The 22,406-nt window shown below is 42.7% G+C and overlaps 1 protein-coding gene across 1 annotated transcript in view; it reads left to right on the forward strand.

The window, feature by feature from the left end:
* Positions 1-18,866: 18,866 nt before the first annotated feature.
* PAH (phenylalanine hydroxylase) overlaps positions 18,867-22,406 on the forward strand; it is a gene marked incomplete at both ends in the record, with an annotated part of 69,311 nt that continues 65,771 nt past the window's right edge. The window contains one exon of the mRNA XM_080705069.1: positions 18,867-18,926. Coding sequence (XP_080561195.1) covers positions 18,867-18,926 — 60 coding nt within the window. The remainder of the gene's footprint in view (positions 18,927-22,406) is intronic.

Genomic DNA, 22,406 nt, shown 5'->3' on the forward strand with positions numbered 1-22,406 from the left:
CACTGTGATCATGACTCCAGCCAGTGGAACTCCAGTGCCACCATGTCTTCCTGTCTAAGAACCTAGGGGTAAGTGATTGCTTTTATTTGCAAAGAATGATGGGGATGCTGGTAAATAAAGTTGGTGGAGATAGAAAACCCATTTTTAAAACATGATCGGTAGTGAGGAGATCATATATATAGACATGCTAAGTGACCTTCATGAACAGCAGATCCAGAACCCAGACTTCTATACAGATTTCTGTGGCTCCCTCGTCACTCAGTGGACCTGACTCTGAGCAAGTCCCTAGAGCTTTACTTACCCAGGATACTTAAGCAAGGTTCCATTTATCTGGTCCTGGAGGAAGAAGGAAACAAGGGGCACATGAAAAGTTGGGATATCTTCATCCACAAATGGGATGGTGGCTTGCCCTCTACCTATCTATCAAGACCGTTGGGACGATATCAGATGTTGGTGAGTTGGCTTGGCAAATCTCTCCACTTATATCAGGAATTGCCTTTTCGTTTTTCCAACCAGAAAAGAATGAGTTCTGCTTCGTTCTGAGGAACAAGGAGAGGACAAGACGCTGACCCCTTTTCAACATGCTGACCCTCTTTAAAGAATAACTGTCCAAAATAAGATATTCTAGGGAAAGGGGATGATTTTCTTTCTCCTCCAATACAATAAGGGACTCAATTTCGGTGCCTTTTAGGCCACTTTCCTAGGTTAAAACATCCTGGAGTTAGACCACACTTTGGATTAGTCCTTATCTGCATTCTGCACCAAGGTTTATCCAGGGAAATGGCTTTCCTAGGGATCCACATGGATCTTTGTCCTACAAGAGCTGAGACCCTGGTCCCCCAGTCTCTTTCCTCTTCATTCTCAGTCACAACCAAAGTAACGCTGCCCCCTGCGACCCTCAAGTCCCAGAGGTGTTTGACTTCTCTTTGTGAAAATGAGTTGTGCTTCAGTTCCTTGATAAAACTCTGCCTCTGTGCTTCTGCTTTGGGCAGAGGGGCTACTGATCCAGTGAAACTAGGCTTTTTATAGGACAAGCCCTTTAATGTTTAGCGTGAAGCTTGAATAAGGGGCAAAGAGTGTGACAAAGACAAACACAGGCCTTGGATTCTGGATTTGATCACAAGATTTTTAGTGCAATCCTTGATTGGGGAAAGTCCCAAGTCCCAGAAACCTCCAGTGCTTTGAGAAAAGGGGACGTGCCCAGAACTCACTGTAAATAAGATATTGGCAGCTACAATAGGGCCTCCGTCCTGGGGTGCGTAGTACTCTGCATCTGCTAGATACTGTCATATCCGGGGACAATGGAAGGTACATTACTGCACAATGTCCTGTCTGCAAGCACACCCTTGCTGAGGTAACCCGGGGAGAGCCTGCGGTCCTGGCCAGTCTGCAGCAGCCTCTGAGGAGGGCCTGTTTGTTGCAGAAGAGCACACACACCATTTAGCATTTAGCCTGGCTCCCCCTTTCCTTGGACACAACAACCAGGCCTGAACCTACATTAAGGAATCCAGGCTTCTAACAAATCTCTTCATTTTTTCAATATGGCCGGAAAAGAAAGAGAAAAGGAGAAAGGTTGAAAACAAACAAACAACAACAACAACAACAACAACAAAGCACAAAGTATATTTTATTGTGGCTTTTTGGTTAGGGAGGAAAGGGGGAGGGGACAGGGGGTAATTTGCAGACACCCTCACCAATCCTTTTGAAGTTCTCCAAATAAGGAGAAGTAACTCTAAGTCTTTATTTTTTTTTTCTAAAGCCCCATTTACATTATGATTAAATACCTTCCTTGGAGAAGCATAAAGAAAGTCGTTAATCTATATAGCTCTCCAAAGAATCAATACATTCGAAACTTTTGTAGGATTTGTTACACTATTTTGTTACAGTAGGCCTGCTCTGCTCAGTCTAGGCACACGGCTCCCCTTCCCTCGCCCTCCCCACCTTCTCCAAGAATGAAAATAAAGTAAAGGTCTTTCATGGTAAACAAAACCAGCTGATTCTTCACAGAGAACCCCTGAATAGCTGGAGAAGAAGAAAAAAAAAAAACTTACAATAAATGGTGCATTTTTTTTTTTTCTCTGCTGGGTGTAGTATTCAAGGATCGGGGCAGTATTCAAACAGAGGTCCATTTTTTGCTCAGCAAGAGTGTTTAGAAAAGAAGCGTGGGCTCCATTCAGAGCCCCCCCTCACAATCGCAGGGCTCTATGAAACCTATCTCCATGCCCTGTCACAGTGTTTCTGGGGACCAATTAGCGCTTTGTTGCACGGTTTCTTTGCTGAATCTTTGAGCAGCAAGAAAAAGCGCTCTCGAGTCTCCCCTTATTTTGACCATTTCAGTCATTACTCAGTGTAATAATTAATATGACAACTGGACGCTCCAGTTTGTATAGAAACACCTCAGCTACAGGAGCGAGCTTGCAGTGGGTGGTAACAGCCGCACATCAGCCCCAGAAGCCACACACACAAAAAAGGAATGAATGGCCACAGAGAAAGAGAAGGAATAAAGATAAAATAGTTGGCACAACCAGAGGGACAGAAAACAGACTGGGATGGGGAGAGGGAGGGGGAAGGGGGACAATTAGAAGGGGAAGGAAAAAAAAATACCCTACAGAGGTTAACTTATTTTGAAACTGTTCTCTGAATAGAACCCTGGACGTGCGTGGCCAGATTTCAGCCCCAATGTGTTCTGCCCCAACTTTGTAGAATTTCTTGAAACACTACTGCTGGCTGGGGAAAGGCGCTCCCATAACCTTTAGAGTCTCCCCAGGGTTTTCTGAAATGTGCACCTAACAGGTCACCCAGCCCAGTCCCAGTCCCTGGCTCTGCTGGACCCCCTTCACTCCAACTCCAGAGCTGACCATGGAGAAATGGGGTGCAGGTGTGGAAAAGCCAGTTCAGTGCCCCACTACCTCCCTGGGGGGATGAGTTTTGGCCAGAGGAAGTCCCAGATCCATCACCCCACCACGACTTGGACTATTGGAACAGCGGCCTGCGTGGTTCCTGAGCCCGGGGTGGGATGGTGGGGTGGGGTGTGGGTCTCCCTGGGAGCAGCAGCCAGGTTAGGCTCGGCGCCCCAGCCCCCGAACCGCGCCCAGCTCCAGCGTCCTGGCAAGTGCGCCCCAGGGCCGCGACCCGCTCTCGGAAGGCATAATAAATAATTAGAGGGTTTAAGCGTGTTAGCCACAGCTCATGCTAATGAGCCAGATAAGGGCTCCTGGTAACCCGAAGTGACAGTTTGCATATAGGAGGGAATAAAAAAAAAAAAAAAAAAAAAAAAAGGCTCTTTTTTTCCCAAGTTGAATGCTCCTTCTCAAATTCATAGGTCCCCGGACCCCTTTCTTCCTTCTTGTATTCCCTTCACTCACCCCTTCCCCCCTCAGCCACACACCCAGTTACTCCCCAGGACTTTCCTTCCGACCCTCACCCCCAGGGACCGCGCTGTGACGTCACCCCGGGCGTCCCTAGGTGCCCTTGGCGGAAAGTCTCAGCCCCTAACCGGTGGGGGCTCCGGAGCCTCTCTTTACACAGTACCGAACGCACCGCGGCTCCCATCCTGGAGGAAGGACTTTACAGCGGGGTCAGGGGTCTCTTCAGAGCACCTGCGAGCCGCGCCCCCGGGTGCTCTCACCTTCAACCCTGCGCGGAGCCACCGGGCGGGCCATACATGCGGACCTGCAGCTCCTGAGCCGCTCCTGCCGCTCAGGGACAGTTCACCCAAGTGACTGAGGTCAGTCGTGTGTCCCTATTGTGTGGCCACGTGTCCGGTGTCCATCATCACCTCCCCAAAGACCAGGCTCAGCCCGACTCCTTGCGGTGTGGCCCGGGAATGCTCTGGTCTATAAATCAGCCCAGCGGCAGGCTCCAGCCATCTCCACCCCCTGCAAACCTGGGCTGGCCCCAAGGGCAAAGCAGTTTATGGTAAGCAGTTAGAGGGCAAGCAGCCACAGCAGGGGCACGAGGACTCCCGGCTCTCCTCGCCCCCAGGCTCCAGACTCTTCTCCTGTATTGATGTTTACAACACAAGAAAGGAACCTTAATCGGGTTTGAATAATGGGGGGGTTGAAAAAGGAGGACCAGGGAAGAATACAAGACCCGTGGTTTCTTATATGTAGATATTCGTTGACATGTAACCTTCAGGAAATAGCAACAAGACCGAATAAGTTAATATTTATAAAATTCTGAGAACAGTGCCTGGCACATAGTTAATATGAGCTACGTGTTAAATATTTCAAGCACACTGAACTATATAACAGAAGGCACATGCTGGGTGTTAAGAACTACTGTTTAAATGGAAAAGTGGTCAAGGTTGATAGGCTCCTCCGCACATCAAATAACTGTGAGACGTAATTGGAGACAAATAAGACGCCTCCATTGCTGTCGATACACTTGTATAGTTTGGTAGATGCAAAAGGAAGGGTGGAAGAAAACAAGATCCATGAAAACATATAGTCCATTAGTTTTGGATTCTTACTCTTCCCCCATCTGGCAGGCTGTAGTCCAATAAATACAAAATCTAGGTTATATCAGTGGGCTGCTTGCACATCCTAAAGCCCCTGTCTCCAAGCAGATGGAGGCCCCCAAGTTCCTATATGACAATTCTCTGACAATTCTCGAGCAGACACAAATCAACTAGACATACACATACACACCCCTTGAACAAGTGCTGGTGTTCGGTGTAGTAAAAGACAAATCGCTCGAAAAGAAAGTCTCCAGGAAGTTTCAGGACTTCATGGCTCGGTGACCCTTGGTAAGCAGCTCATCCATCAAGGTATTCTCCGTCTACAAAATATGGAGGCTAAGTAAAATGCCTCCCCTCCAGTTATTCTTCTATGAATAATACAGGCTCTGCCACATGAACCTCTAGCGACCAACACTGCCCGCTAGAACAGACAAATATCTTTGAACTTGGTGAGGGGAGCAGGGAAGACATCCGTCTCAGGATTCAGGATTTGAGGCAGCCTTTGATGGTGGCAGGATCCTGGCTCCTGGCACCCAGAGGGCATCGTCATGGGGTCAAGTGTGACTTTATGGACCAGGGCAGAAGGTGGGCCACTGTGCATCAGGATTCACACGTCAAGGGATGAAACTCACCTGGCTTGGGAAAAAGGACTTTTCTCTATGGCTTCTCATCAAGGATTTGGGAGCCTGAGAAAGGAAATCCTCCCTTTTCTGGTTGTGTGGGTCGCCCGCCACCTGCTGGTCATTTCTCAAACTGCAGTGGAAAATGAAATTTTTGCAATTTGATCCATTCAGTCCCAACTCGGTTCAATTCTATTAATTCTCCATATGAATCGGTTCAACCGTGCTGTCTGTGTCACATGACTCATGCTACTCACATTAGACATACCTTCAAGGTATTTTTGATATTCAAATTCTGAAGGTTTCTTTCAGACCCACCAAGCCAGAATCTGGAATACTGACACTTTGTGTTTTTTGTTTTTGTTTTTGGTGGTACTGGGGTTCCTGGAAACCCTTCTACCTCTGGGATACACTCCCAGACCTATTTTTTATATTTTTTTATTTGGAAACATACATCACTCATTTAGCCCTTCCCCTAATTCCCATCCTATTCCCTCCCCTCTCCTTCCTTCTCATGCTTGGCTCAGTGATGGACTTTGATAAGTTTGTGAATGTACATCGTGTACATTAAGGGATTTCTCTCTTTCCCTCTCCCATCCTTCTCAGGTCACTTTATTTGCTCATCTATGGTTTCTCTTTCTTGGTCTAAAGTTTCTCCGATGACCCTTTTTCTCCCTAGGTTCCCCATAGTAGGGAGAGCATAGATTTTTTACTTTTTGTGCCTGACCGCACTTACCTATTTCACTGCCTTTAGTCAGAAGTGGCCTCCCTCCTTAGTTCAAAAAGCACCCTGAAGTTTCTCCTCTAAACTCATTCTCTTGTGGCTTTGTTTTCATTCTTTTGTCTCCTCTCCTAGAATAGGAACTCTCAGGACAGAGACTAGACCCTAATATTTCTAAATTCCCAAGAGTAAGCACAAAACCTGATACATAGTAAGTGTTCAATTCTTAATAGATGTGGTGTGTGTGTGTGTGTGTGTGTGTGTTGCTGAGAATCGAATTCAGGGGTATTCTACCTTTGAGCTACACCCTTAGCCCTATTTTAGTTTTTATTTGAAAATGAAGTGTCACTAAGTTGTTGAGAGTCTCGCTAAGTTACTGAGGCTGGCCTTGAACCTGCAATTCTCCTGTCTCAGCCTCCCAAGTACTGGGATTCCAGGCATGCACGACCAAGCCCGGCTCAGATTCTTAGTAGTTTAATCAGCGTTTCAGCCGGTCAGCACCTCACTGCTGTGATCTAACCGTCTGGCACACCAAACTTAGCAGAAGGACGATTTATCGGAGCTCATGGTTTCAGAGGTTTCAGTTCATGGTGCTGACTCCTAAACATACAGGGTGGCGGTGGCAAGCAGCAAGTTGTGCAGAAGGTGCTGCTCTCACATCATGGAGCCAGAAGCAGAGACAGAGGGGGAAGGGGAGCCACATAGAGTCCCAAGGCCACACCCCCAGTGACCTCCAGCCACACCCTACCTGCCTCTGTGACCACCCAATAAATCTATTCAGATGACTACCCACCGATGACATTGGAGCCCTCACGACTTGATTTTTTCTCCTCTCTGAACATGTTTGCAATGTCAACATGAGCTTTTAGGGAGGGGGGTATTCTATATCCAAGCCATAACCATCAGAAATATAAAAAATGCAAAAGGCCGGGCGTGGTGGCGCACGCTTGTAATCCCGGTGCTTGGGAGGCTGAGACAGGAGGATCGCACAGGTTCAAAGCCAGCCTCAGCTACTTAGCGAGGCTCTCAGCAACTTAGTGAGACCCTGTTTCTGGGAGTATAGCCCGGAGGTAGAAAAGCCCCTGGGTTCCACCCCCAGTACCACAAAAAAAAAAAAAAAAGTATTTGGCTTTACTTCATGGTTTTATTTAGTAACAGATTCACAAAATACCCACAAAAATCAGGTTTGGAGGGTCTATATGAGCTGCCTTTAGCCTGTGACTGGCTATAATGAGTCAAGAACTGGTCGTGCTCACTTTTTTTTCTTAACTATGCTTTTGCTGGTGCATTGTAATTATTCATCACAATGAGGCAGAGAGCCATAAGAAGAGACATCTACACAGCATTTGGTGTGTTTCCCTCTGGTCCCATCTCCCTCCCTCCCCTTCCCCGTCTGTGTCATGGAGGTTGGTGCTGATGATTTCATATATGTAATAGCATTATTTAAGCTGTTACCTCTGCTATGTCTTCTTAGCCGCTTCTCCCTCCCCTCAACTCTCTCCATTGTTCCATCGAGGTTTCTACTCCTTTATTTGAGGTCTGTTTTGTTACCTAGTTTTTCTCTAACTCCCACATCTGAGAGAAAACATACAGCTATTTGCTTTCTGAGACTGGCTAATGTCACTTGGTGTAATTTTCTCTAGGTTCATCCATTTTCCTGCAAGTGAAATAATTGTGCTCTTTGTAGCTGAGTAAAGTTCCATTGTGCGTATGTAGGACAGTTTTGTGATCTATTCATCTGTCAATGGACGCCTAGGCTAGTTCCATAATTTGGCTGTTGTGAATTGTGCTGATGTAAACGTGGATATGCATTTATCGCTATGATATTTTGACTTCAACTCCTTTGGAAAGATACTCAGAAATGGCATAGCTAGTTACATGGTGCTTCCATTCCTAGCCTTTTCTTTTCTTTTCTTTTCTTTTAGTACTGGAGATGGAACCCAGGGGCATTCTACCTCTGAGCTATACCGCATCCCTATTTTTTATTCTTTATTTTGAAACAGGGTCTCACTACATTTCAAAAGGCCTCACTAAATAGCTGAGGCTGTCTGTGAACCACAATCCCCCGTCTCAGCCTCCCAAATGCTGGAATTACAAGCATGAGCCACCGCGCCCGGCTCACTCCTAGTCTTTTTTTTTTTTTTTTTTTGCTTTTTCAGTTATATTTTATTTTTTTAACAATTTTTTAATTGAACATAAATAGTATACATTTAAACTATATTTGGTGCCCTCTCCCCCCTGCCCCCGTTTTTCCCTTCCCCCCTCCCACCAATGGTTGTCCAGGTTAACCATGTCTTATTCATAATTTTACAAAGGTGGGAATAGATCCACCATATGATCCAGCTCTACCACTCCTGGGTATCTTTCCAAAGGTGTTGAATTCAGAGAAATACAGCAACATATGCATACCTATGTTCATAGCAGCACAATTTGTAATAGCCAAAATATGGAACCAACCCAGACCACCATCAACAGATGAATGGATAGCAAAACTGTGGGAAATACACACAATGGAATTCTATTCAGCCATAAAGAAGAACAAAATTATATCATTTGCAAGAAGATGGAAAGCCCTGGAGAACATTATGTTAAGTGAGATCAGCCAAGCACAGAAGGAGAAGGTACCGATGTTTCCTCTAATATGCCCAAACTAGGGAACACAGAGGATACCAGTGGGACTCCAGATAATGGAGGGGAAATATCAGCAAAGTTAGAATGGAAATATAGGAGAGGAGGAAGGCTGATCTTGATTAATGAGGGTCTATATCACTCCTAGTCTTTTGAAAAACCTCTGCACTGACCTCCATAGAGGCGTGCTCACTTCTTTAACCTGGACTTCCACCTCTGTCCTCTGCAGCATCCACAAGCAGCCTGAGTATAATTCTGAAAAGAGTCCCACTTACATTTTGGAGATTTTGGACAGATGCTCCTCCTACCAGAATCCCTCTTCTCCCAGATTTTGCATTTGGCATCTTCTCATAATTCAATTCTCAGCTCAAATGTTACCTTGTCAAGCAGGTCTTCTGCATTTAACTTCAGCCTGTCTTTCCCAAATATCATCTTCAAATTCCTATGCTTTAAACTTTATTATTATTATTATTATTATTATTATTATTATTATCATCAGTAATGAGTTTGCCTTGCCTTCTTGTTTTTCTCTTTTGATCTTTGTGTTTGCTGTTTATGTTCCCTAATAAAATGTGAAATCAATGACCACAGCAACATCGGCTGCCCTGTTTTTCAGTGTCTAGAAAAATGCATGGCAAATATATGTTCAGCAAATAGTTGCTGAATGGGTGAGGGAATGAATGACGATATTCAGTGAATGCACTCGCATGCTGCTCAGAAGGGCTGCTTGTGGAGCAGTTCTAGAGGCTTCAGACTATATATATATATATATATATATATATATATATATATACTTTTTCATCTAATATATCAATATATCTTTGGCCAAATGCACTTGATTCACTAATTGATTTTATTATGTCCCCCACATAATGTCTAAGTTCTGTTACGAATTCCTGGAATAGCTGGACCTAAATCTTATTTTGTTAAAACCATGACTTCATACCTTAATTGCATTTAGTTTGGGCATCGGGTGATAGTGACCTTCATGTTTCTGGGTTGTCTATGGGAAAGAAGACTGAAAAGAAGGATGTCAAGGAAATAACAAGCAGCCGCAGGGTGAGAACTTCCTGCTTTTGGCTCAGTGAGATGTCTGAGACTAGTTCTCAGACCGAAAATCTATCTTCAGTATCATCCCCATGTATATTGAGTTGTTAAGATGAGACTTGGCTGTGATTGACAGGAACTTCAAAACAATCAGCTGACACAAAAGAGAAGTTAATTTTTCAAAGCCCAAGTCAGCAGTCCAGGGCTGCTGGAGTGAGGCTTCATGGTGTCAGGACCCAGACTCCGATCTTGACCTTTCTCTCTCTGCACTCTGAAAAGCCTGGCTGCCATTCCCAAATGTATCTCACAATCTGACATGGCTGCTTCTGCCCCAGCCAGCGCTTCTGTGAGGAGGAAAACAAATGATGGAGAGAAGATGCCTCCTTAAAATGTACTTTGTGGGTATTATGGAAACTTTTTCCTTTCATTTCTTTGGTCAGATAGTAGATCTAAAGTTACACTAGCTGCAAAGAAGGCACTTTTTATTCTAAGAAGCCTTGGAGATAGAATTTTCTATTTCCATGAGAGATAAGAAACAAAAATGGAGCAACAGTTATGTTTATGGTAGGGCTCCTTTTCTTCCTTGTCAACTGGTCAAGTAGTTACCAAGTGTCGGTGTCGGTGCTCGGCCAACTTGCCACGCCCACATGAAATTGTCCAAAAAGGAAACAATAAGCCCAAAGTGTTTAGACAGTTTATCACTCGTGGTGTCATAAGCGGCGTGACTTTCTTTGGTTTTTCAGGTCCACCAAGTTCCACGGGCATCGGTGCAGAATGGATCCAGGTGATGATGCTGAGTGGACAGTGGATCCGTCCTGTTTCACACCGAGCTCTGGACACTCTGATCTTAAATAGGGGCTAATGGCAAGGTCTCCACCCTCCTCTCCAAAGGCAGGTGTTATTTTTTTTTTAATCCTAGATTGAGAGCAGTTTTACTGGAGATAAAAGGATGACTCTGTTATCATGGAATGGCCTCAAGTCTTTACTACACTGATCAGGGAACTGCTCTCTGACTCAGCAGAAGTTATCGCTAACTTCCATGACAGTTTGCTCTGCGGGTATCCTTAAAAGGTAATCTAAGACATCTAGAAATGCCACAAAAATTGTCTCCAACCTTTCCCCTTTTTCCTAAATTCTGCATAAATGCGTAAAACTAGTTGTATATTTGAGGGAATATCCAGTTCTTTGGAACCCAGAGATCGAGTTAGTACTCAGAGACTACGCTAAATGTGATTGTTCCTCTTCCTGATTGACTTTGATATGTTTGTGAATGTTCACCGTGTGCATTAGGCGGCGTCACAGACATATCAAAGTCAATCACTAAGACGAGCGTGTAAAGGAGGGACGGGAAGAGGAATGAAGCGGGAACTGGGTAGGGCTAAGTGAGTGATGTGTGCATGTATGCTTCTGCCATCCGTACCTCGTCAAGATGGATGATTATAATGTGCCAATACATTTTTCAAAAATGTGATTGTTTAGTTGTTGCTGTTTTGGAGTTTGATACTTTATAAATGGGGCATTCTAACTGAGAATAGAGCTCATTTTGCAATCCTTAAGTCGACATTTGCTTGAAGAATTTATTAGGGGAGACTACGAAACTAACATGATGGCTAAATAGAATTCGAATGGAGCTGTGTTATTCGGCTGTTGAATTTCTTTTTTTTTTTTCCCCACTGGAAGGAAGGGAGGGCCTTCCTCTTCATCTTATGCCAAGCTAGGGAGGTTAAAAGAGCATATCAGAGTCGGTCTATGCTATCTGGAATTTGGGGGCAATAGGGACTGTGCACATATATAAATGCAAGAAACTAGCTAGCTTCTTTGAATATTGTATATGGGCAGATGACCACAGCAAGAAAAAGCTGAACTAAATCATTGGCAAGATTAAGGTATTTATTATTATTATTATTATTATTATTATTATTATTATTATTTTAGATAGGCTGCATGATGTGATGCTCCTGCAGGAAACACTTTGAGCTAGATCTAAGTCAGGGAATACTGCCTGGACTCTGGAGCTATGTATAAAATCCCCCAGTGTGAAATCCTCAAAGGCATATATAAAAAAATGCTTCACTGGAGAAATAATAACTTGAATTTTTGTTTGTTTTATAATAGAAGACACCAATAGTTTAGTGTGGTGGCACACACCTGTACTTGGGAGGCTAAGATGGGAGGATCGCAGGTTCAAGGCCAGCCTCCTCAACTTAGTGAGACCTGTCTCAAAATAAAATAATAAAAAGGACTGGAGGTGCAACTAAGAGGTAGACTGCCCCTGGGTTCAAACTCCAGTATCACAAAAACAAACAGACAGACAAACAAACAAACATCAATATTAGCTTTCAACTGCAGATGCCACTGCAGTGTGTGACAGATTAAAGTGTTATGTCTGCACCGGGTGTGCTGCATTGAGGCAAGAATCTGTCCAGAACTTCCCACTATGAGGTTGGAGCTGAACTTCCATAAGGTTTGATATTTCATTCACTCAGATATTGCCATCCACAAGTGAGTCCTCCCGGGAGAAGACTGCAGGCTGGAAACTCACCTTTTGTCCTAGACAGTGCTGCTGATCTTTTTCCTGTGAATACCGACTCAGCAGACTTGTTTGATTTACCCAAGTGATGTCTGGTCTTTGTGAGTCTGACTCACTTATTGACATCTGTCAGCACTGACACACGCAACCTCACATCGTGTTGGAGTAGGAATGGGAAAAAGACTTGCATTTTGCTAGGAGGCAGTAAATTGGTAGAACCCGGTCAGGAATTGGAAAGGTAAACTAAAAGTATCCCAAGTATCTTGAAATTTAAATACTATATAGATTTAAATACTTGGGTTATTCAGAAAATTACATTCAAAACTTAAGACAGAAAAATAGAACGCTAAACAAATCAAATTCGTGGAACAGAGCTCTAGTAGTGCTTAGAAACATTTTATTTTGGACGCATTTATCAGTGAACAGAGAAGGTTGAAATTAAACAAGTTAAGTGCTTAACTCAAAAAGTTGGGAAAAGACCAACAAGGCGAACTCAAACAAGGAAATAATCATGACAAATAGAGATAAATGAATAAAAGAGAACACAACACAAACATTAGAGATGAGTTTTATGATTCTTTTTATGACTGATATTTTGTTTTTAATTTTCTTATAACTTTATTGGTGCGTTGTAACTATATATCACAGTGAGGTTCAAAGCGATACAAACTTACATGAACGCAGTCCTTGTGATTCCCTCTGATCCCACTCCACTCCTGCCCCTGTGCCTGCACATGTGAGTGGAGGTGAGCGACACCTTCATTTATGGACAAGGCATTGTCTGAACTGTTTTCCTCATCAAGTCTCTTTTGCCCCCTTTCAACTCCCTCTCCCAGTCCCCTTTTACTGCTTTACTGGTCTTTCTCCTCACTTGGCTAAAGTCCCCTTCATTTCATATTTTATCTATGGCTTCCACATATGAGAGAAAACATAGAAACCTTGATTTTTTGAGATTGGTTGACTGCATTTAGCATAATATTCTCTGGTTTCATCAATTTTCCTGAAAAATATATGATTTTGTTCTTCTTTATGGCTTATTAAAATTCCATTGTGTGTACATACCATATTTTTCTTAACGGGCAAACATCTGGCAAACTGAAAGAATGTTCAAATAAATGAAATTAATGAAATACAGGAAAAAGAAATTATAGACACAATAGAGCTTTAAAATGAAAAAAAATGTTACAAACTGTGGTATGTTCATTTCATTAAGAACTTGATATATTGAATTAATTTCTGAAAAAATAATAAATGAGAAGAAAGAGAAACAGAAAACATGAGTAGGCCAATAGTACTTTAGTAAACTGCAATGCAATCTACTATTTTTGCTGCCCCTGCTCCCAAATTTTAGGCCCGGTATACTTACAAGAAACCTATTAAGTCCTCAAGAAAAATTCTAACTTCCATAGATTACTCCAGAAATTATAAAGCAGGGAAAATTGTACAACTTTTTGCATAAGCCTATTGTAATCTTTATTTCAAAATGAAATAGTAACAATACAAATAGTGAAACTGAAGTTTCATTTCACACCTAGATAGAATGATCCCACATAAAATATGAGCTCACTTTCTCTAACAGTTTAGCAAAAATTAATGTTATGCCAGGTATGGTGGCGCACGCTTGCAATCTCAGCATTTGGGAGGCATAGACAGGAGGATCATGGTTCACGGAAAGCCTCAGCTACTTAGTGAGGCCCTTTGTGACTCAGTGAGACCTTGTTTCAAAATAAAGAATTAAAGAATAGGGCTGGGGGTATAATTCGGAGGTAAATGCCCCTGGGTTTTATCCCCAGTACTGAAAAAATAAAAAAGAATAAAAAATAGGGCTGTGGGTGTAGTTCAGAGATAGAATACCCTTGGGTTTCATCCCCAGTACTTAAAAAAATTAATGTCATGAACAAGTAAGGTTTATCTTAGAATTAAATAATAGTTTAATGTCTGAAAAATTTGTCAGTATAACCTACAACATCAATAAAGTAATACATTTCATGATTCTTTCATGAGATGCAGAAAAGGCATTTGTCAGTATTACATACTTCACAATAATAACAAACACACCTGAACACACTAGAGAAAGAGTCTTTTAAATCAGATGATGGTTGTAACATGAAAAACCCCGCATGAAACATCATATAAATGGAGAGACTTCAGATGCATTTTTAAGACATTATCTAGCACGAATGGCTAACATCAGTGTAAGTGTTTATACAATGCTTCTGGGTTAACCAGTAAGTTCAAAGCTGAACCAATAAAAAAATTCAGCTAGACTATAAAAGAATAAGTGTGCATTAGTAGATAAACTTTGGGAAAAAATAAGAGTAAGAATGGAGAATTTCCAGCCAGATATTAAGATATACTACCAAACCATACTGTAATAAACAGGCTGATTCTGACACTTGAAGTGTGGAAGAAAATTAAATCCCAGAGGCTGAATCAAGTGTAAATGAGAGTTTGACTAACTGTGCGTGTGGTACCAGAAGTCAGAGAGATATCTCCTACCTTGCATCTTTGAGAAGATCTCCTTTCCTCTCAACTCAGAAAATAAATGCAAAAAATGTTAGTGGATAAAAATCTCTCTACACAGTGTTGACTCATGATGTAAATAAAGAAGAAGAAGCCTTTCTAGAAGTCTTTCTAGAGTCCATATACAATAGAGACACAAATAGATTAAAGATCTGAATGTGAAAGGTAAAACTAAGGATGTCAGGAGAAAGAAGGTGTAATGGATTGGATTTAGAATGTCCCCTTAACCTTCATAGTGACAAGGTGGCAATGTGTAAAGTGGGGCTTGGTTGCTAAAGAGGGACCCCTGGGGGCATGGCCTTGGGGTTTAAATGGTTCCTTCTTCCCCTGTTCCCTCTATGGCTTCCTGATGTGAGAATAGAACCTTGCTTTCTCTCTCTTCCCTTCCTTCTGCCATGCTCTGACCTCTGCAGACCCAGCCTCACATGGACTGAACCCTGAAATCTCAAAAACTATGAGCAAATAAGTCTACCTTCCTCTAAGTTGTGTGGTCAGTCATTTTGGATTACAACAGTAAGAATGTTGATCAAGACAGAGAGGGAGGATAACTCTAGAAAAATCAGCCAGTCGATTATTAACTGGTGGTTATATATGGGCAGGTAACATCTTTGATGACTGAGAAAGGTACAGATTAATAACTGCATCATATAAATTGCCGTTGCAAACCAGTAAGAAAAGACAGGAATTCTGGTAGAAAATGGGCAAAGGATTTTACAGTTCTTCTCATGCAGAATCTAAGATACACAAATATACAAAAAGATGTCCAAATTCATTAGTTAGAAAATGAATGCAAATTTAAAATGACAATAAAATACTTCTCCATGCTGATCAGATAGGTAAAAAAAAGTCTCAGTTTTGGAAAATTCCAGTTACTAGGGATACTCAGAAATAGGAGTTCCTTGACCTGCCAGAGTGAGTATGGACTGTTATAAGCCACTATAAAAGGCAATCTGGCAGTATTTAGTGAAATTAAGAAAGTCTGTTCTCTATGATTCAGAACTTCCCTTTTCTACCCCAGAAAAGTTCTCTTCCAGGTCTAGAAGGAGAAAAGAATGAAAATATTTACCATAGCATTATTTAGAGTGGTGGAAAGTTAGAGACAATGTAGGCGTCCATCATTATAGAAGTCAAATATAATGGAGACGCAGTGAAGGGAATCTGCAACAAAATAAACAAGTCACCAAAGAAAAATGTGGATATACATTCGGCAGCAAGGATAGATACCAAAAACAGAGTTGAAAAAAAATTTCTGAAATCTATGGTCTATCTAAATGCTATAAAAATCTATAAGGTAGCATCACATAGCCATGAAAAATATACATATGCGCAAACATTTATGATACTATCAAACATATTACAAAAGTCGCACCTAGGGATAGCCAATAGGAGAACCACAGAACCAAGATAAAAGAGGATGGATAAATAAAACAAAAGTCCTGTATGTTTTGAGCAGGTGCCATGAGCTCATGGGTTATGATTAACTTGATCTTCTGCACACGAGGTTAAGTACAAAGGAGTTCATAAACCAGCAATGGTTGGGAAATCTTCAACTTCCAAATCAGCGAAGGTCAGCTGTAAGATTGCCAGATACACAACTGCTGTTCTTGCAACTTGGTGCTCACTTGTGCAGGGCCATTAACAGTATCCCAGTGGTCTAGAGACTGCAAATCTAGAAGTCGCACAGTAGTAGTGTTCACAACATTTATATTCACAGTATTATTTTAATATGCTTTTATTGGTATGTTGTAATCATATCACCGTGAAGTTCAGAATGATAGAGACGTACACACGTGCATCACTTTTGGCATCCACCACTGCCCTTGCTAGCTATAGCGACACGTTGGATTTCACCCGTTCATCTATAAAGTTGATGTGACAAGCAACCTCATACTGAGCTTTTCTCTTGGTCCATAGATAAAATTTCCCTTCTTTTCAGAATAACTTTGTGTGTGTGTGTGTGGGGAGGGGGGTCTGGGGATGGAACCCAGAGGCATTTGACCTCCGAGCTACACCCTCTACCCAATTTTTTATTCTTTATTTTGAAACTGGGTCTCACTGAGTTGCAGAGGGCCTCACTAAGTAGCTGAGGCTGTCCGTGAACCACGATCCTCCAGTCTTAGCCTCCCGAATCCTGGGATTACAAGCGTGTGCCGCCACGCCCAGCTTTCAGAATAACTTTTTTAAAAAGAAACTATTAGCATTTTCCCCTCTGAGGTAGTAAACAATAAAGTGTGTTCTACTCCCCACCCAGATCTGGGGAATCTTTATGTGAAATAGGATCAAGAACTCGATTTTTTTAGCTGGCATGCAGAAAAAAAAAGAGAAAGATGATCACTTTATTTTCCAAAACAACAACAGCAGCAAAATTCTTTTGTCCTTATTTGGCAAAAAAAGAAAAGAAAGGGTATTTAAGAGCCAGGGACTCGGAGTTGGGTCAAACGTTATTTGGATCTGAGCTATTGATTACAACTTCCTGGGCCTCTGTTTCTTTATCTGTGCAGAGGAGATGCATAGTTCACAGGATTAGAGAGAGGAAGAAGTGACCTGGGTGGAGAGCTCAGCAGAGCATCCAACACAGGCGCAGGGAGTCGGCCGCTGTGACCCTGTGGTCTTGCTTCCTGTGTGTCTGGTATATTCTGCCACGATTATTGCCCCCTTACTACACCAGGAATAGGATGGGATGAAATGAGGCTGGAAAACCATCCTGGAGCTACAGCAACGCTGCATTTCATACTACTAGGCCAGAGAAACACAGAGTCAGGTAAAGGAAACAGATCCTCCTGAGGCTGGAAGTCAAGGTCTTGCCTTCCAGTCCAACAACATTAATCTTCCAGTTTAGCATAGGGGATATTCCTCTATTTTATTACTTTATTTTATTTCCTTTCAGTTCATTATTTCATTTTATTTGTGTGGTACTGGGGATTGAACCCAGGGGTATTCTACCTCTGAGCTACACTCGCAAATCTATTTTGTTTTCATTTTGAAACAGGCTCTCACTAGATTGAGGAAAGCCTATTTGCTAAGGCTATTCTTGAATCTACAATACTCCTCTCTCAGCCTCCTACGTACTGGGATTACAAGCATATGCTGTCATGCCCAGCTACCATAGAGAATATTCATCAGACATCAAATGACTCTTTTTGGACGTAGGCTATACTTAGTATGTCTGTGCTCTGTATGCCTGTGGAGGTTTACTGAGGATTAAACTCAGGTTTATCTTACCTCTGTTACATGCCCCTAGCCCTATTATTTATTGGTTTGTTTGTTTGTTTGTTTGTTTGTTTTCAAAATAGGCTTTCATTAAGTTGCTAAGGGTTTTTGCTAAGTTGCTGAGGCTGGCCTCAAACCTATGATCCTTCTTCAGCCTCCCAACTACTGGGATGAAGGGTGTGTGCCACCATGCCCAGACAGTATGTTTGTCTTCTTTTCAGTCAAGAGAAAACCTGGTACATTATAGAGGCTCAAAGAATCCTAAACCACAGTCCTTAAAAACCCAGTTGGAAAGATACAAAAACTGAGGCATGTGCTTGAGCAAATCTACACAGCTATGCAGTGAGTGGTAGAACAAGGAATCAACTCACGTGGCTTGTTTTAAATCTCAACCTTGATTTTTTTTTATTTGACCAATGCATGAAATGTGGGAGGCATGGGGGATGGATCCCCAGTACCCTCTATTATTGGTTTGTTTTCCCACAGCCCATTCACCTTTCCTGGACAAATATGAAGCAGGCGCTTGAGGCTTTGATGCGCTGATCACCATCTCAGGTGCCTCTTACCTTCGCTCTAGCAACTGGGCTTTGTTCTCAATGTCATCTGCATGTAGTCTACTAAAGATAAAACACAGCAAAGTAGTTTGCTTATTGGTTCATAAAAAGGACCAAAAAAACCCCAAAACAAAACAAAAAAAAACAAATTGAGATCTTGGCTGCTTCTTTGGAGAAAGAAGAGAGAGAGAAAGAACCTGCTCTCCAGGCTTCTGAGAATCTCACAGGTGCCAACCCTGTCTACATTGTCTAATCACCAGAACACAGGTGACCCTGTGATCTGTGACTTCTGCGCAGGGCAGCTGGCCAAGCACCAGTGACCATCACACTCTCCCCTCCCACGCCTCTGCGCAGACTGGATCAGGTGACCTGGAACAGGCCCTCATCCACTGTGTCAGGACAACACCCCCTTCCCACCCACTGGGGGTGTTACCCTGCCCGTCACACTGCAGGAGACACCCTCTGGAACCTGGTCTCCTCCCTCCTGCCAGCTTAAAGCCCTCACCCCCAGAGTTGGTTGCAAACCTGCCTGTCAGTGGCCTGCGGTTGGAGACCTCACTGGCTGGGAGGCAGCATGTCAGCGGTGGTCCTGGAGAACCGGAGCTGGGGCAGGAAACTCTCCGACTTTGGACAGGTGAGCTGGGCTGGGCCTCAGCTACTCAGGTAGGGACAGCTGGCTCCCCCGCAGTGAAGGTCAGGTCTGGGAAATAGTAGTGTTGCCTAGTTTCCAAAGCCCATCCAGATCTCTGAATTCATTTAAAGATGGTGAGAATATTCACATATAAGACCGTCCTCATATAACGCAGTCAACAGACAAGACTGTCCTCAATGATTATTTGCATATAGAAGCACATTTCTGCCCTGTGTGGTTTTCTGGGGAAAGAGCTCTGGATTAAGTATGGATGATCTGACTTCTAGAACCACCACCTACCAGCTGTGTGTCTTGGGATCCAGGATGTCTGTTACCTGCTTTCTCTTCTGTACGCTGAAGGGACTGGTCCTTAATGACATGAGTGGAAGATGGGTCCTTCTCCATCTCCTCTGTGATGCTCATAAAGTGGTCTCAGCTGGTTATAGAAATGGTACAGTAGTAAGAAGCAGTGCCCTCCTTTCTCTTTGGGGAGAAGATGAAGCACATAGAGGATTTAGGCACTTACTCTAAGCAGAGAGGACAATGAAGGAAAGTTAGCCCTGAGCGTGGAATGTGACAGAACTCTAAAGTGACTTGGGACCAGGCCAGGGCAGCCTGGTCCAGGATGTGTGAGGTCCTGGGGGTGAACAGCTGCAGATGACCGGCTCTGATTTCCCTTCCATACTCACCATGGCAGGAAATCACACCCCTGGAGGCTGAGAGTTGGACCTGGGAGGTCACCTGAGGCTGTGAACACCTACCATCTGTAGGATTAGGGGAAAGGGTTGTCTGCAGAGGGCAGGGAGGGTGGGGAGGGTGGGGAGAGGGTTAATGTTAAAGTTAGTGCAACTGGAGTGGCTGGAGACCTGTGCCCTGGCTGATTCGGCATCCTGGGCTTGGGGAAAGACTTCCAGGGAAGATGGGGTACGGTGCTGGGGAGCGGGAAGAGCTAGTGTTGAAGAGAGAAGACAAGAGAACCAGACATGGATCTGTGTTCCTTTTAGCACTACCCTGTTAGTGGCCCCACCACCACCACAAAGTGAGGTTGGGGCTCCAACCATCTGGTGAGGAAGTTTATAGCTTAATTTACAAGCACTTAGATAATTGAGAATCCACCAATTGCCACTACTAATAATAGTAAAGAGGAGGGTTTCAAGCATGTCCTGGTACAATCTCTGCATCAAAAACACTGAGGAAATAAACACTTTTAAAAAGAAGAAACACACGCACACACACACACACGCACACATGCACAAGATACATCACTAGCAATTAGGGAACTGCATATCCAAAACTACACGGAGATTTCATCTAACTCCAGTTAGAACGGCAGTCACCAAGAATACAAACAATAATAAATGCTGGCGAGGATGTGGGGAGAATAAGAGCTCTTTTATACTATTAGTGGGATTCCAAATTCGTGCAGCTGCTATGGAGGACAGTTTGGAGGTGCCTCAAAAGACTGGGCATGTAACTTCCATACAACCCAGCTGTATTACTCAGGTATATTTCCAAAGGACCGGAAGTCAGAATATCCTAGTGATACACCCGTGTCCATGTTTATAGCAGCACAATTCTCAACAGCCTAACTGTCCAACCAGCCCATGTGTTTGTCAACAGACGAATGGCTAACAAAACTGTGGCACGGTACGGTATGCACAATAAAATTTTCCTCAGCCATAAAGATTGACAAAATTATGTTATTTGTAGGAAAACGGATGGGACTAGAGAATATGCTGAAATCAGCCAGTCTTGGAAAGTGAAGCGTCATATATTTTCTCTGATATGTGGAAACTAGAAAGAAACCCAGAAATAAAAAGACCTCAAATAAAGGAGGAGAGATACCAGTAGAATTATGAGAGGGGGTTTGGGAGGATAGGTAGGAAGAGAAGAGAGGAGACCTGATGAAGGAAATAGCTCAAACAATCCTATGATTCATGGAGCTATTACTATCAACTCAATAGTATGAATGGGGAGAAGGAGGTAGTGGGGTGGGATCCAGAGGGAAATGTACCAGGTACTATGTATGGATGTTTCTATCACACAAAACTTCAGTATGATGCATGGTTACATTGCACCAATGGGTTTATTATTAAAAAGCAGACATTATTCTTTGCAGAGCCTCAGGCTTACTCATTTGAAACACAGGAATAAACATGTGCACATGCTAGGGTTAGTGTGAGAATTAAATAAAGATATCTATAAATCTTTTACTATAGTTACTGGAGCATAGGAAAGTGTTAATGTGTGTCTAGGCAGAACTGATTTGTTTGTTACACAAAATGCATCTTGAGTGCTGGCAAGAGGGAGGACAGCCCACGAGGCGGGCACAGTGCCTGCTGTCGCCCATTTGAGGAAAGTCTGCTGGACATGGAGTCAGGAGACCTGGGTTTTCATCTTCAGGCAACTGTGCACTGAGAAGTCACTTGTTTGGGGCAAAGAGGCTCAGTTTGTCACCTGTAAAATCAAGGTGGGGAATATACTGGACCAGATTAATATCAAAGACTTGTTTTCTCTGACAGTCTGCATAAGAGACACCGTTTATGCTTTCTTAAAGTTTCCAACTATACTCAATAGACATGATTATTTTTTCATTTCTTTTTTTTTTTGGTGATTTGAACCCTGAGGCATTCTATCTTTGAGTTATACTACCAGACCTATTTTTTTTTTATTTTGAAACAGTTTCTGAGGGCCTTGATAAGTTGCTGAGGCTGGTCTCGAACCTGTGATCCTTCAATCTTAGGCTCCCAGTACTGGGTTTACACATGTGCACTACCATGCCTGGTATACAGAAGGTATACTACCATGCCTGCCATACAGAAGGCAGGCTGTGGGAAGGAGAAAACATTTGCTGACATCTCAAAAATTTGATATGTCAAAGTTTTATTTATGCATCAAGCACATCAATCCTGTAAGAGAGGGTTAGCTCACCCACTCACCTAACAAAGACCTTCTGAACGTTTACTGTGTCCCAAGCATCCCAGGAACAGCAGAATTCCTGCTCTGGTAAAACTCTTATTGTTAGTAGTATTGGAGGTAACCAATAACCAATAGAAAATTAACAGACTAAACATGGACCTTAATTTATATAGAGATAAGTGCTATGAAGAGAAATAGATCAGAGTAATGGGACAGAAGATGAGAAATTCAGAAACCAGAGTAGTGAAGCCAGTGCAACTGTGTACATTGCTTTACTATCATGATTCCTCCTTTAGATAAATGCTAGGATATAGAGATATGCTGTGTATATACTATACTGCATAGAGATAGACTGTGGCGGGAGACCTGTGTCTTATTTTCAGAAGTTTTGCAGTGTAATTCAACTGATCATGTACTAATATGCATCAAATATAATACAAATTTAAAACACAGTTATATATAAACAATAAAGTACTATATATCAATGCCAAAAAAAAAACCACAATAGGAATTTTTTTTTTTTTTGTAGTACTGGGGTTCCTGGAAACCCTTCTACCTCCAGGA

Source organism: Muscardinus avellanarius, assembly GCF_963383645.1.
Source record: "Muscardinus avellanarius genome assembly, chromosome: 11".
Taxonomy (NCBI): Eukaryota; Metazoa; Chordata; class Mammalia; order Rodentia; family Gliridae; genus Muscardinus; species Muscardinus avellanarius.